At 35.4% G+C, this 17,417-nt stretch overlaps 1 protein-coding gene across 8 annotated transcripts in view; it reads right to left on the reverse strand.

Annotated features, from left to right (window-relative positions):
• Nucleotides 1–17,417, reverse strand: part of STXBP5 (syntaxin binding protein 5) — a 100,277-nt gene that overhangs the window by 53,112 nt on the left and 29,748 nt on the right. For all 8 annotated transcript variants that reach the window (XM_005518498.3, XM_014263549.2, XM_014263550.2 and 5 more), the window contains exons 5-7: nt 7,276–7,410; nt 6,129–6,192; nt 3,687–3,770 (exon numbers count right to left, since the gene is read on the reverse strand). In XM_005518498.3, the coding sequence (XP_005518555.1) occupies nt 3,687–3,770; nt 6,129–6,192; nt 7,276–7,410 (283 nt within the window). The remainder of the gene's footprint in view (nt 1–3,686; nt 3,771–6,128; nt 6,193–7,275; nt 7,411–17,417) is intronic.

Raw genomic sequence — 17,417 nt, forward strand, 5'->3', positions numbered from 1 at the left:
TTTAACATAAAAAATGCACAGCTTACTTTCCTTAAATCCCCAATGTCTGCATATAAAAGGCTTAAGAAAGGTGTGAAAGGAATTCAGTCTTACTTTTTCATTGAGCCTGCCCAAGACAAAAGGGATGAATGTTTTGAGTAAAGGGTTTCAAAGAAATTTTTTAAACAAAAGTTCATTCACAGCTGCAGTTCCATTATGTACAAATAATTTCCTCCAAATTCTCTGAAAAATAATGTTACATCTGTGCATTATTCTAACTAATTCTAAAAATTCAAAATATTACTGTTATAATAAAAAATACACACTATTTTAAGTTCAGGATTTAATTCATAATATAGAAAGATCAAATTATAACTAAATTCTCTGAGTTGTCCTGTAAATAGAATGCTCTTCAGAGAATATGCCAGCAATCAGCACTGACCCAAATCATGACCTTGAGCTGCATCCCTCAGCCATAGTTAATGTTACCCACCTGCTCCTGTCCTTGGGATGAGTGTCCAAGTGTCCCTGTGCTGCAGCTATTAGCCCAGGGCTCTGGGAAGCACACGTGTTCCAACAGGAACAAAGCCTGCGCAGTGTTCCATTAACCTGGCTTTCAGGCAACAAATGAGACTGCCCTACCACAACATGGGAATTTGTTTCAAGAAAGCCTTCTAAAGGTCAGGCCATTTGAAATGAAACCAAGCGGGAAGGAACAAACCCATATAATTGGATCCAACACCTTCCCTCAGGAAATAACAGGTATCTTTCCACAAACCTCTGGATGCACAGGGATTTTGACCCTCATTATGATCTTCCTCTGCTAAGGAAGAAAGGATGACATTTGGATCCCTGCACACATTCGAAGTTTCAAGTTAAGAAAGTTGCATCAAATGATGGCAAAAGACTGCAGGGACCTTCAAGTCACACACTTAAAGAATAACATCAACTACAAAGTGACCAGAGAGGAGGAAACCAATCCAATGGCAAAGTTTGTAGCAAATGTTCTTTATAGTATCAATGTCCTGGCCACCCTGCTCATGATGCCTGAGGAAGCCTAGCCACCCCCTAAGATGGCAACTGTGACAAGATTGGACTAAGTAGTTCTCTTCTTACTGGTTGTCAACTCCACACTCAAAAGAGCTCTCATCAAGAATAAGCAGAGAACCAAGGGTATAAATCCTGAGGCTTAAAATCCGGCTCCTGCTACGGGGCAGAATGTCACATGCATTACCCTCTGTGAGAGAAGAGGTGAAGCATGCTGTGACATTAGATGCTCCCTGTCCCTTAAGGGTAGGTTGGCATACATGTTCATGATGGAATGCAGCCCTTAAAGTCTGTGCGCAAAAGAAGTTCTCTAACAACGCCACAAAACCAGGAAGTCAACAAGAAACTAGCTAGAAAGATTCTCTGCACAGAAATTTCCAAATTCACACAGCTTGTTAGCAGGAAACAAAATGGCAAAGAACTTTCTTTGCTCTGCGTCACACTGACCAGAGAGAGGAGATCTCCTGAGACAAGGCACTACTTCACTGTTCCACTCTGAGTCTTCTGTGTACACACTCTCATGAGCAAGGAAACCACTACAATCACCAGATCGTCATTTTCTTTCTTTTCCTTTCCTAACCATTCCCAAGTTACAGTAAGACCATTTCATTACCAAGGGTAAGGTAATTCATTACCTGAGGTATTTCACTACCTCTTCTGCAACCAAAAAACCCAAACTGAATACCTACAATACTGCAAACTGAATACTGCATTCACTTCTAAATCCTAAAGAAAATCAAAGATGTAATATCTAAAATAGTTACTGATACACTACAGCCTCTCAAGTCAGAATTGGTTCCAAAAAGTAGTGAGACAGATATTCAGTCAATTTTTAAATAAATAGGCCACAAAGTAAAAAATAAAAAACCAGAATAAGCAGCATGATGTCTACCTTAGGTAAATTTCTAGAAACTGCAACAAAATTTTAACAAGGAACAGAGTTAAATGACGTATGGATGAGTATAATATACCAGACAGAAGTAGTCAACATGCTTTTTGAGAGAGGTAATTATAGTCAAACTAAGCTCCAAGAATGGTAAAAGGCATGAGGTTCATGGAAACACCACTTAAGCCGTCTACAAAACTTTCAAAGTCCTTCAACAACATATCTCAAAGGGAGCTAAAACTAAACAGACAAGATATCTTTGAACAAAGAAATAACTGGTTAAGGAAGTAAAGCAATCTGGAATAAAGACAGGCTGGCACTAATTGATTAGTTCATGGATGAAGCTAAACGGTAGAGACTCTCAGGGATCTATACTGCTCAGTTTATTCATAAGCAACTTGGAAAATTAGAACAATATTAAGATGGTAAAGTCTGCTGACAGTACCAAACCACATTCAAAGCAGAAATCAGGATTTTAGTGAAAACCTGCAGAAAGACTAATTTTTACTGTCCAACTAAGTCAATGAAAAATGACAGTTGAATGTCAGGACTTTGACCTGACAAATAACACCTGAAGAACACTCTGGTTTTATGGTGCATTTTAAGGCTAATCCAATATCAAGATCAATAGAAAGAGAAAAAGAAAAACAAAACAAGTCCAAAGACAATTATTCCACATGATAAATCCAGTGTACCCACATCTTCATATATACTATGCTGCTGTGCTTGTTTTATAAAACAAGGACAAAATACAATGGTTTAAAAACTTAGAGAACAACACAAGAAAGAGGTCTAGGAAGAAAAAGATGATGAAGACATGAGCAAATTTATGGAAAAAAAAAAAGATAAAGGGAATGAATTAGTTTCATGAAATGAAAATGGTAGGAAGAAAAATTGTTCTTTGCATAACACATAACTCTGGGGCTTATATGGGCATTTCTGATGAGCTAAGGGTTAGACTACTTCAGACTCTCCCCCTCCAAGTAAACTCGTTTGATATAATACACACAAGTACTGAGCCAGAAGCGCTGCCAAAAAACCCAACAATCCCACACCCCTACCCACCCACCCCCCCCCAAAAAAAAAACTAAAGTTGGTACTGAACAATGACAAAGCCATTTTACAGTCAACACAATGTAATCAGGAACAATCTTGTATTATTTTAAATGAAATACATCAACTTGCTATTATGCTGACTCATTTTTCTTAATCTCAGTCTTTCAAGATATCTATTCTCTCAAGAATCAAATTTTAAAGAAATTAATGCTACTTAATGTCATTGTTTCTTTAAACCTCCTCCAGTCTCATTTCAAAGAGAATTGATCTTTATCTTATTCTACAAAGAAAAAGTAGTTAGAAAAATGTTGTAGTGAAACCATTTATTTAGTGGTTTCTTCCTCTTCCCTTTCCGCTCGCAGTTCCAAGAATATGTGAGACATCCCAAACTACAGAAATTGCTAAACCCTCTTGTTTCAACTTAAGCCCTTAACACAGGTGAAAATTAAATGATTAACAGAAAAAAGACCTAAAAGCTTAGTGAAGAAATACAATCCATCCATTACTTTACAAACTTAAACTCAGTGAAGTTATTTGGTCTGAAGTTTATTATCCAACCCCTACTGCTCTTTCAGAGAAAATTTCCAGTACCTGCAATTTCAAATAGATGTACTTATTGATCCACTGGCGACAGAAGCAGAAGATTAAAAAACTAATAGAAGTCAGTATAATAGTGCATTATATCCTCAGAGTAAGTAATGCAGATGAAAAATGTTACCTCATCATGTGTATATCTGTAATCTGCTTTCTTTGACTTCAGGTCCCATAATACCACTGTCCCAGATTCAAAGCCAATCAGAAGCTGCATTAAGAAGATACATTAATTCTTTATAAGGAAAAGCAAAATTATATCATTTGCAATGCCTGAAGTTCGTGTCTCAAAAGATATGCAGCATAATAACATGTATAGAAACTGCAAGTAATTATAAAAACAAAAATTAAAAAGGTGAAGGCCTCAATGATTGAAAGGTTTGCTTTGTACTTATTGCCCTCAAGTTCCAGAAAATACAATGGACATTCATGCAAAATTAGAAAAAAAATGAAAGCATCCTTCTAAAGATTCCTTGGAAATTGCTTTGAGTTGCAGAAAGATCTATATTAAACCTTGCTGTGTGTATTCCACCCAGAGTGAAAATAGGGAGTGTTAAAAAGAAGTTTATTGTGGATTTTCCTCACTGGAATTCATTCAGCTAAAATTTGCTGGAAGAATATAATATTCCCCCTGAAGTTCCCAGTAAGATTTCATTGTCTATAAAGAAACTATGTACTATAAGCTTTCTCCAGATGTTAATCACAGTTGAGATAACTGGCTGAAGGAACACCAGAAACATTATTTGTTCATAGGAGGAAAACTAGATAAACCAAAGTAGATAATTTCCCAAATAATCTTTTTGCAAGAAGCAAGTTGGAACCCTTACTGCAGGGAGTGAAGGCTCAAATTGCTCATAATAGCTGGTCTAACACATTGTTGACTATCTAAGTGTTTTGCTCTCCTATCTTAAGTGCTACTTCTCTTAATGGAAAAAAAACCAAACCAAAAACCCGTGGCCAACATAAGGCAGTAGTAACAATCCAGTGCCATACCTACAGGTTTTGCCTGGACAGTCTTTTCAGCATGTTAAGATTTTCAGGGTGTACCGTTGTCTCCAGTACAAAAATAACAGATCTCCTACAAGCTTAGAAATAAAATATTTCATCTCTTTCAGTGCTTATACAGCACTAAAACACCATAAATATTAGACATGTTTGATCTAGTAAAAGTGACTATTCAATTTTTCCCTTGAACATTATGTATATTATTAATTATCTTGTCTATCATATGCTATATATTATAATTTCTCTATTTTAACTTAAAGCATTAGAAAAACCACTGTGATTAGAAAGCTAAAAGCATGAACAAATTTTAAAAGTGCGTACATGGGGGATTTTTGCAACTACACAGTGGTTTTTTAGTAGTGCTTTTCTTATGAGAAATAAGAAAAGCACAAGGTCAGATTTCAAAACACTGATTGATACACTGATTAATAAAACCAGTAATTTTTAAACTTTAATTGACAATAATTAGATGTGGGGTGGAATACATCAAAATAAATTAATCACTTGTATTTCCTAAAATTACAACAGCTTCATTGCATTCATATGCTAGAGACTATAAGCCTTCAATACGAGTCAACCTAATTCTACAGAGAAACCCATTAGTTATGCACTTATTGAAGTGAGCCTCATACTACTGAAAAAAACTTCTACTCACTAAATTCTCTGCTGGACTGAAACCTCAGGTGTTTAGGAGAGAAGCTGATAACTAGCTAAAACTTTCAAACCACTGCTAAAACAATAGGATCATTCCCTCTCTCCAATTTAATCTACTACTGACATGAAAAACACAAAGTAGAAAAAAATGTATTTCTCCTGCATATGTAGAACATTAGTAAGAAAAATGGTATGTCACAGGAGAAGGAATCCTGTCTTGCATGGGCTTCAGGACCATGTAGTTTATGTAAAACTTCTTGCCAAGATGAACAGATGATTATGTCAATACTGTCTCATAAGAATGAAAATACAAGTCTAATACACAGATACTTCTCACATATTTTGGTTTCCTTTTCTGGAATATCTCATTGTTCTGTAGGCCAGTTTCATTAGCAAACAGCACCTAGTGATTATAATATGTGGCCTAATATGGGAATATGAGTTAGATGTCAAATTCCATAAAACCTTATATTAGTCAATCTAAAGACAAAATACATGGTATTCTATATAAATATGCTATATAAATAAGCAGTTTAGAGTTGTAAAATAACACCCAAGAGCATGAAAAAGTGGAAGTAATTTCCATCACACTTTCAGCACTCTAGTTATGATTGGTGTTGTATTTTTTTTGTAATATCTTAATTTTTATCACCATAAGTAAAATTCTTTGCTTTTATTTCCAAAAGTCTTGCAGCTAATCATTTTCATTTTCACATGTTTCTGATTATATGATGATTTATTCCAGTAATGTGTCCTACAGTCATGTCTGTACCTTGCTTTGTATTATTTCAGGGCCTAAAACCTTTGTTGTCCTCATATACTCAAACATTCCTTAAATAGCAGCTGTATCTGTATTTTAAACAAGTCTTGCTTGAAAATAACATATTGAAGAGTTTTTAAAATAGCCTACCTTTCCTTCATCCATTGGATTGTCACTAATGTGGACAACAGGTCCTGGGTGAGATTTGGATGACCTGAGAAAGAAATGTTTCCATTAAAAAAAATTGTCCCCTACCCTACATGGTATCTCACAATGACTGGAAATAATACGGATTCTGCAGATACAGACTCCATGTAATAAGCAAGTTGTGACATTCCAAAACGGAGTTACTTTAATTTTATCTTCAAGCCCATAAATACCATGTCTGTTTGTAGACACTTAGTCTTAAGGAAAAATAAACTTACTACCTATCAATAAACCATAGGATTACCATAGGATAAAATGTTTACCTTTATACTGGAATACAGGTTTTGCCATTATTTATAAACAATGGCAAAGATGGCAATTGTTACAATAACACAGAATTAACACTTTATTTGGACTTCTTGCATTGAAGAAGATGGGCTAATAAAGGGCTGTGTTTGCCTCAACACCCTTTGGCAAGTGATGGACTTCATCTATTTTTGAAAGAAAACATACTGGGAACAAAACACCAGCACAGGAAGTGCAGCAATAACTACATCTTTCCCCCACAAACCACTGTATTTGTACATACAATTCTAACATTAAAAAAAGGAGATGCAGTGACAATAGCTATAAAATGTATTTTGCTCTTCAAATAGACTTATTTAAATTTGCCAAAATTTAAATTTTACATTTATTTGAATTTCAGAAAGTCACTTCCGACTGAGAATACATCAGCCCTCTTAAAAAATGCATTGTCTTTACACTTTGGTCTTTAATCCCCAACTGTAGAAGTGACATGTCTATCCAAGTACCAGCCACAGCATATTTTAATCTATATTATTTTTGTTTCTATTTTAACCCCACACAGTGATTTCTACATCTATTTCTATACTCTCTGTTTTGTTTATTTCCATGTCTATCCCAGAAACTATGATAAAATACTGCTAAAAGGCAGAAACATACAAACATTAGCACTTCACATTCTTGAAAATAAAAATATCTACATGACTATGTAGTTTGACTGTGTATGTAGTGCAGTAAGATGAATATGGAGGCCTTTCTAGATAACAATGATATTCCTGCAACTGATGTTAACATCTGAGACACTGCTGTTCCCTCCCCAACACAGACAAAACTTGGGCAAACTCACAGTTCAATGGCTTTATTCCACATGATGACATAGCCTGAGAGAGTAAATGATTCCACATTGACAATGTGAATGTTTCCTCTTTCGGTGCCCACATACAGCCATTTGCTTTGGAAAGGCAGGTGACAAAATGTTATCCTGAAAGAGAAAGCCATCAAAAAGTAATTAAAGAAACGTCTTTTTGGTATCCTACACTGCAAGGTCTATGCTACCAAAAGGTAGAAATAAGGCAACAGGCGAACAGGAATATATGAGACAAGTTTGAGGTAAAGTAGAAAACCCAGTACATGACCAAAGTAAGAGATGAAGAGACAAAGCAGAACATTAGGATGAACAAAAAAATAGAAAGCAAGGTATTCTAAAACTTATAAATAATAAAAAAAAAAAAATTACAGTCATCTGTAAAAGCTATCATATTGAATGTATGTGATTGCTGTCACATCAAACTTAAAATACAATACTCCTATAGTCTATAAATCTCCCTTTGGAATCCATCTACTTTCAAGTTTTAAAGAACAAAGAAGTTTTCATATGCAGATAAGATTTCAAGTAAGAAGACAGCCAAAAGGTATAACTCAAGAAAAGTAAGTTTACATATAATCCAAATTAATGCCTGAAGATCAAACCTTAGAATAATCCTAAACAATTATAAAAGTAATTTTAAGAGTAGTTTAAATTTCAGGCTGTAACTTTACTTCAATCATGTTTTAATTTTCTGTCTTTTAGTTTTTCCTCCTGCTAGAAGGGAGTACCTGCACAAGACTCAACAGCTAACAACTGTATGAGCTGGCAGAGGACTCCTCTTTGACTGCAGCTCCAGCACAAATAGTAGCATTTGAAAACCTGATTATTTCTGCCCCCTTAGGTCCTGATTACTGTTGACTATTTCTTCAAGGTAAGGAAATAATGTCTTTACAAACTAACAGAATGCTGGAGTCTGGAAACTTTCTGGAAACTCTAAACCATTTTAATCTGACAGGGTCTGACATTGGAAGATATTGCTGAATTACTTAGCTATCAAACTTGGGTGTTCAGAAATGCTTTAGTGATAAGGTAAAACAATTATTCAACAAGAATTTGTTCTGTCAGCTTTAATCCTCAGCCTTACAATGTTTTTTGTTCTTGTTTTCTCCCAGTTGGATTGCTTATTGCCAAATCCATGCATCACTTCACAAGCCTGTTAAGTATTTACGCAAAGAAAAGCTTTAGAACCTTTGCATCAGATGCTGCATACGCACATCAACTTCAGCTGAAAGGAAAGGCTAACAGCAGCAAAGAGAGAAATTGGTATGGCTGAAGAGATGTTAATTTGCACTGCAGGTTTCAAAAGTTAAAACTTCTATAGTGATACTACCTGGATTCAGAAGTGTACCATTTTTGGGTTTTCTTCACTTAGTTCTTCCTAATTAGGAAATGGACTTTGCAGAAGCAAATACCTTATCTATCTGCTTTCCAACTCAATTTCTTGTCCTTGAATATTTATGCCAAAAGGCTACACTAATTTTTTCATTGATGTTTGACAGAAAAAAATACTACATACATGACTTAAAATGCCCTTCCAACTCAACCTGCAGAGGTTGTAACACATTTAACTAAGCGCATTAATCTGCAACCACCAAAGGCTGAGAACTTGTGTTTCCCCAACATCCTTTAAAAAAAAGTATTTTAATGGAAGCTAAATTACATACATTGGTACACATTCTTCCCAGGCAGGCAGTTACTCTATATAAAGATAGAGCATAAACATAAACCTTCAGCACCCTGCAACACCACAGCGGCTTTCTGTGCCAGCACTCCACATGCCAGAAGCAGCTGGCAACCAGATCAGTTGGATCCAAAATCATGGCCTAGCAGCCAGAAAAAATAATCAGTAGCAGGGTTGTAGGCTTGTCTTGATTAGCAAGTTAATATTGTTAATTACAATTGTCCAATTTTAGTTATGAAAACCAATCCATTGTACACCATTTAAAGTGGGCAAAAATAAAAGTTGGGCCTTCAGCTTTGACTGCTGTAGCCCAAGGGTAACATTTAAAGAAGCTCCTCAACATTCTTGATATTCTTCTTGAATATGCAGGCATATTCAATTTATTGTCTCCTTTGTGCAGCTGAGATTAATTTTGTCAAGAGTTAGCAAACAATAAACTGATTGCATGCCATTAGTAAACAAACAGAATAAATAGGTTTACAGAATATTTACAAGCTCTCAAAGGCAGGAGGTCTTTGAAAAGACTTCAAAATTGTAAAGAATAGGCACATAACAGAGTTCTTAACCTTATTCTTCAAAATATTTTATCATTCTTCTACAATCAGCCTTGTGTGATTTTTCTAGAAAGTAAAAAATAGTCCTAGATCTTTTATTTCACAGAAAAACTAGTTAAACTCAAAAGGAATGGCATGCTGGTCCTGCTATAAGAACCAACACTTCCCCTGAATGTAGTAAATGTTACTCCATTTACAAATAAAAATATATATTTACTATTATATTACCTTAATAGAAACTTTCCAACTTTTCCAACTTTCAGAAACTTAATTATATTTTGACTGAATGACTCATTTCAGATTACTGCATTTATTTTAAAAATTTACAGAATAGTATTTCCAACTAAGTTCATGCACTGAGTTTCTCACTGATTAAGACTTAAACTATGTATATTTTAAACAACTCTGGAAGTGATACAGCCCTCTAAAAACTAAGAATCAGTGAAGCTAGGACCATCTGAATAGCCAGCAGCCTTGTTTGCTATGCTGAAAACTGTTTTGATGATTGAAGGGATTCAAACTCCTTTTGGAGGATTGAAATAAAAGGTTAGAATCTTCTTGCTAGTGATACAATATTTGCTTATATGATGCTTGGCCACAGACAGCATTTTTATTTTTCTGAATGAAATATACATTCTGAAAAATGTATATTTTTCTTCCAGAAACCTATCTCTTCGCCATACGATTAGAATATACTTCATCCACAATGTATTTTAAGATCCGCAGAAGCAGAATTGGCCATATAATCCTCTAGCCATTTCTACAACTCGAGCAGTCTTCCCCCTCTCTCCCTATCCACAAATGGATATTATGCATAAAAGTGAAAAATATAATCAATTGTTGAGAAAACATCAAAAAGACTACACATGAAAGAATTTTGTACTGGTCTTTCTTGCACACAAACCCCAACTGCCTGAAAACAATGTAAAAGCAGACTACCATACTTTTCTCCTGTAGCAAGCCATTCTGCCCAAAACCATTAAAATAGAAGCATCTATGATTTAAAATTGTTCAGTTTTGTATGTCTAAAGAGAGAGCCTGGAATTGTCTGAGCCAGCAGTCACAGAAAACAGGCTTTTGCAGGCAGTTTTTCAAGGCACAACAGATTCTTCATGTTGTCTCCAAGGCAATTTCAGCTCCCTCAGTAAGTGTAGTACATTTTATGAAACAGACCAAAGTTTTAGCATAAACCAGTACTGGGTACAGCATGTCATTTCAAATATTTCACTTTCCCATATTTTCACAAAGAGAAAGATCCCTTTATAGGGGAAAAAAAAAAAAAAAAAGAGCTTTAAGGAGATTTATTTTTTCAATGTGAAATCTACAGCAAGATTTTTCGTATAAACTAACATCATCACTAAAATGAGGCACTGTTATACAAGCCCAAAGCAGCCAGGGTAGTTTTAAATTCTCCTATAGCTGTAATTTACTGTGAGCATAAAATCTTTCTCTTCCACACACATACTTGCAAAGCTGCTCCCTCCCCACCCCTCAAAAAAAAACTACAAACTTGAAATTTTTCTTTCTTGCAAAATGAATTCGTAAGAGTTGAATCAATAGCTCAAGAAAACAAAATTATATAAAGAAAAGCAAGTGACACACCCACAGGGAAAAAAAAAAAAACAAAGATAAAATATTTACTGTTCTTACACTAATTAAAATTATTTAGGATATTGCTTATGGGAGAGTCTTAGAATGACAGGAGATTCTTCAATAAGATTTTTTAAAACCTGATGAAAGGATTCCGTTTCTTAACTGCAGACCATGTATCTTCTGATAATCTGTCAAAGCTATTAAAAAAAATCTTAATTGCTGCTGTTTCACAACATATATCAAAACAATTAATGCAGCAAGTGATAATATTCCCTACAGCAATTTAATTACAGAAATATTAAAGAACACAACTTATTAAATTAATAAATTATTGAAAGAATTAGTTTTTAAGAGGAAATATTAAGGAAAAATGGCAGGCTGTTAACTTGACTGTATTATGACAGCAGAAATCCTTCTAAATCTTTACCTTTTCCTAGTCTACTGCATTATGAAGCATTATATATTCTTCAGAATTTTTCACTGCTTTAACAAAGCACAGTGACAAATACTTTGAAGTATGACAAACACTGATAACAGGTTTTATTGTTAAGTCACTAAAATATTTCTAGTGCCTCAGGCTATCATTATAGGTCTGCAGTGACTGTAAGCACACAGCTCAGATCATTATCGTATAGGCAAAATAAAGCAAAAGATTAAGCTATCAAGCTGTATTCTGCACATCTGTATCCTCAAACTTGCATGTATAAGATAGCAACACACAAAATTCAGAAGCTGAAAAGTTTAATTCTGATATTAGTCCATGGACTCTTGTCAAAGTCCTCCATGGGCTTAAAAAGTCAAAAGCCAGTGTCAAAATGACATACTGATGGAAGCAAGCAGTAGCTATGATACCACCTGCTGCAAAAGTGTTTTTTTCCACATCTGATAACTTCAATAAGCTTAGACTATCTACCTGTACAAAAAAAAAGGCCTCAAAGACAAGAAGGCAGAGGAAGAAATCCTTTTCAATGCATCCCAAAAATGTCCCACCAAAAGAACATGTGGGTAAATGCATTATATCATAAGAATTGAACCAGGTACTTCAATTCCATTTATATTCTTCAACAGCACTCCAAATGGTGCTTTCCCAAATACACTGACTTGAATGGCTGCCTCTTCAGGCAGCTGAGAAACACCTGCGCACAGTATCTGAGTTGTGGTAGACACCAGTGGTGTCAAGATGGAGTAAGCAGGTGTCAGAGCAAGATACTCAAGTATCTTGGGACAGCACAAAAAGTAACCAGGCCATTGGCATGTCAGACACGCCAAGAGCTCACAAATATATAGTGCAGGGTATTTCATTGGCTGTAAGAAAGTTTCAGATTTTTTGAGTGTTTTGTGTGGATTCTTTCAATACTGAAAAATGCTCTTAGTTTCCAAATCAGTTGCCTCAAAAGGCATGTGGGGAGTGTCAACTCAAACTGCAGAAAAAAAATGGCCAAATCAGAGATGTAGCCCTACCACACGAAACAGAAAAATTATTCCTATCACTGATGGAGAAGGCTGTCATTTAGACAGAACTTAAAGACTAGAGGTCAAATTCTTCTCAAGAACTTGGCAGTTGGCCATTATATGCCTCATATCACTGTGAAAGTCAGTGTGAAAAGTATAGCTACAAGGGCAACTGAGGCAATTTAGAAACTGTTTCTCTGAAATTTGAAATTTCTGAGTGACAGGACTCAGCATTTTGGCTCTGCCTGAATGCTAAAGGCAGCAGAAGGCAGGTGATGCAACTCCACTTCCATCAGCCACACTGACGTATAACTTTCATGTATGCATGGCCTCAAGGAAACACTTTTCAAAGCAATTTGATCCTTTGAAAGAAACATTCACATACATAACAAATGCAGACAGTCAATACGTTAATTTTCTTCTGCTAGTTTCTTGAAACAAGATCAAACTCCTTCTAATTACATGCCCTAGTGAATCATCACTGAGTTAAAATTTTAAGCTCACAAGGTAAAAGGTTTTACATGACACCATGAAGGCATGCAGACCCAGTAATTACTTCCTCTCGCTCTGAATTCACTTTAAAAAGTGTGAAGAAAACAAACCCCAAACCAAAAACATAGTTATGTTTGAAAAATGAACCAAGACCCTATAAACAATGTCTATCATCACCCGCTCTCACAGGCAAGACAACCTGTATGTCCTTCTGCTATCCACAAAGTGGCAGAATTGGTCAGTTTATAAACTCAAGGTGAAAGAAAACTCTCAAGTCTGCTATGGCACAGGCCGAGTACACAGTTGCAGTATCTAATAAGGTAACATATGTGCCAATAGAATTTTAAAATCTTATTATTAAAAAGTAAATACAAGTGGGATTTTCCACTCTCTGCAGACAGTGTTCCAAACACAATGCCAAAGCTGATGTTTACAGCAGGATAGAAAGCCAAAGATATTTGAAGCATAATTTTGTAACACTGAATTATGCAGTTTCATGTTGTGGAAAACTATTTAAATCCCACCACACAGAAGCTGACATATTAAAAATTAAACTGCTATCAAGGCATTCAGGAATCGATATGCAGAACACTCGCACGAAACATTCGGTTCTATTTTTATGCCATTCTTGCTTTGTAACTTACCATAAAGAGAAACTTTCTTTTGGCATTAGAACAGGGCATGTCATCTCAGGAAGGATGTAAGTCTTGGATAATGAAACAAATTTTTCATACTTGTATACAAAGCTGGTTTGCTTTGGCTGGCAAAGGGGCCTCAAATTTGTCATCCCATGCCACTTTTTAAAATCAAGTTAGTCTGTCACTCCACCCTCTCAAAAGAGGATCTGCAAAAGTCCCTGGCTGGTTAGTGATGCACGTTTGACTTTTCACACCTTAGATCAGCATCAAGTTTAACAGTTTCTGCATAGCAGGAAGCTAAAACCAAATTAGGTACGTACGTACGTATGTATCTATCTCACAACATGCTTTCAGTATTTAATCCAATATGGTGTTTTAACTACACTTATTTCAGAGTTAGCCTAGTGTAACATTTATAACTGAGTTAAAGCAAACTTGACTTGAATCTTGCATCTGATTGTTAACACACAACAATCTTGTGTTTAAGGTACTTATACATCAATATGTAGATGACAAAGGAACTACATAATGATCCACTGAAGACATCTTAGAGAACTATGAAACCTGAAATACAAAGTTCACACACTGAATTATGCATTCTGAAAAGAGATAGCATTTAGACCCTTTTAACCTGCATGACAAGTCACACAAGCAATTGCCCCCCATCATTATGCATTTTTGTCCTGGTCCCTACACACTGCTTCCCACAATCAAGGAACAGCGGCCAAGCATGACATTGGTTTACTATTTCCTGACTCTTGTTTGGAACATAGAGCAGCTGCAAAACCTCCACAAATGCAGCAAACAAAAGGCTAGAAAACTTGAGCTAGCTTGTTTTGCACTGAGTTTTTGACATCTCAGTCATCAGTAATTTCAACTAACTTATTTCTTATACATCTAAAACCTCACTAATTCCCACTTCAAAAGACTTGCTTCAAATTACTATCACTGTTACAAAAGGAGGTCAAGAGCTATGAATCCATTAATGGTCAATTTTTTATCTACAGATTCTTAACTAATTTAATGATTCAACTGTAAGTAGCATCTTTCATGACTCTTGGCCATTGCTTTTAAAGAAATGTTTTGCTCAAATCTAACATTATGCAAATTACCCAAAGACATTTTCCATGTATCAGAACAAAGCCTGTAATGGCACAGAACTATATTTAAAAGAATCAGCTCTTTCTCACCACTCCCTGTTCTTAAAAGTCATGAGTAGGAAAGCAAGAATTCACATCACTTTCCTGTCATATACTAGAGATTGCTTTCCGAAATAATTTACAGATTTAAAACTCTAAATGAAGCCATAGCCTTATCACTTGCTTTAATTAATGTTTTTTTAAACACAGTTAATGAATAGGCTTCAAGACTAAGAAAATCCTTTCATGTGGGTAGCTAAATGCTAGTTATCTTTCTATACTTCAGACAACGTTTTAGTTCAAATCTAAACCTTTCATATGAAATTGTTATTTAGAAACAAAAACTGAATAAAAATTTGCCTGTGACAGACTAAAGTTTAATTCCTGTTAAATAGGACACAAATGCTGCTTTTCTGCAATTTCAGCACACTTACAGGTAAATCAAATCAGTTAAATAATTTTAAACCTTCACCTCAAAAATCCTAGAGCAAATATTGATGCCACTACAATCATTGTTTCAGTCATATAATGAGTTCCAAGATACTTAATCTCCCTTCACAAACTCACAAAGTATCATTAGAGAAGACACTTATAAGACTGTGTTGCAGCACACAAAATACTTGAAATAAATCCTGTTTGAGAAGTTAGTTATCCTTAGGAACAGATCTTAATCTCACGACATAAAGTAGTTTAAAATTGTTATTAATTAGGTTTATATCAATTTCATGCTTGTGACTTGAGAATGTGGAGGCTGAGAGGAGCTGACTTTAGTCATGGTATGGGTTGTGGTGCTGCATGCCTGTGTCACCCAGGACACCGACTTCTCTGACCTGAGAAATGCTCATTATGCCGTGGTCGTGATGAACTGCACTTGGACTAAATTCCCCTTGAGCTTATCAGAAACACTGTCTATTCCCAGGAACTAAGAGGTGTCTAATGAACATCTGCTTTTAAAAAACAGCCTTGGAAATTTATATTTCTTGTCTGAATAGCAACCCAAGTGGAATAATATTTTTATTGTTGAACAGTCAAAGAAAGTTACCAACTCAAATTGGCCAGGATGGAAAATTACTACAACTAAAGCCCACTCTCTTGCTACCCTATAAATAGTGGTCCAAAGTGAAACTCTTTTGAGCTCTGTATTATAAGGGGCTATTGTGTATTAAAACCCATTGTCTAACAACCCTATAAACAGCAGTCCACAGTGAGATCCCTTTGAGCTCTCAATTCCCATAAGATAAGAGGCTAATGTGTATGTCTCAAATACAGAAAACTGGATGGCTGTGGAGCCAGCCAAGGACTGTTATTACTAAAAGATAAGAATTGCTGGTAAATCCAAGGACTATGGGTATTAACACACCATGAGAAAGAACAGGTTGGAGAAGGGGGGTCAAGTGGAGATAGAGAAGCACTTTTCCTTTAGAAAGAACACACTAAGCAAGTGCAGGAAGTGGACATGGACTATAGGGTGGGATTAAAACCAGCAAAGACCTGCAAAACCATCTGACACATTTCCAGAAAGGTCTGAAAGAACGGACTGTGCTTAACTAATTTACATCATGAACACTCTCCTCAATAAACTTAGTTGTTAATATAGAGCATAAAACCAACCTAGGAAAAGCCCGTTTACTTCAGATTCATCTAGCATATTAAAATTATTAGGTGTGATGAACTGAGTGTTATAAAGGCCCCTATTTAGAAATATTTAACAGTGAATTTTTTGCAGTTCAAATCAAAATATTTACATGATAATGAAATTATATGTTATTTTATAGAGTTGTATTTTATAAACTAGGCAAAAGAAAACAGAATATTTGAAAACAGTTAACAGTCATCCAGCATGACCTAAGTGGCTATGACAAGGTACAGATCTGGGAATCTTAAGTGTTCTGGCTATTTATATATGTTATTATAATAGATATTTTAAAATTAAAATTGCTAGAAGAATAAGCCATTGCCTCAAGCTATGCCTACACCACTCATAGTAACTGTGGTGCTCTCATTACTTACACCTTGGCAAGACAGGATTAGTAACTAAATCAGCCACTAAGGCAACATCAGTGACCAAGACTCCTTTCTAACCCCACTCAACTCCCACTGATGGGTTTTGCTACTGACATTACTACATTTACAGAAAAACTATGGTTTAAAACTTTCACTTGGCTTAACCAAAGATATCCACACATCTAAAACTCTAAGCCAGCCTACAACAGATTTGCACACAATCAGAATCATCTCAGATACCTGTTTTAAAGCATTAGCTAGAAGCCCATGGTTAAGTGTGGTTTCAGAATACAAACCCTAATTTTACACCAACACTTAGGTAGATACTACAAGTAAGAGAAGAGTCACTAAAAAAGAGGAAGGGAGAAACAGAAAATTCAGTTTGGACACACTACTGTATCTCTTACACATGGACAATCCTCATTAAACTAGTGGCTGCAAACTGCATTTCTCTCCATTTAAAGAATTTTATACTGCATAAAGGAACACTGCTACTCCTTTGGGGCAGAGAATTAGCCTCAGTTAACAAAGCTTTCTGTTTTCTGTATAACAGTTCAGAATCACAGAA

Source organism: Pseudopodoces humilis, chromosome 3 (assembly GCF_049639895.1).
Source record: "Pseudopodoces humilis isolate 2021_Gansu_Grassland_sample_001 chromosome 3, ASM4963989v1, whole genome shotgun sequence".
NCBI lineage: Eukaryota > Metazoa > Chordata > Aves > Passeriformes > Paridae > Pseudopodoces > Pseudopodoces humilis.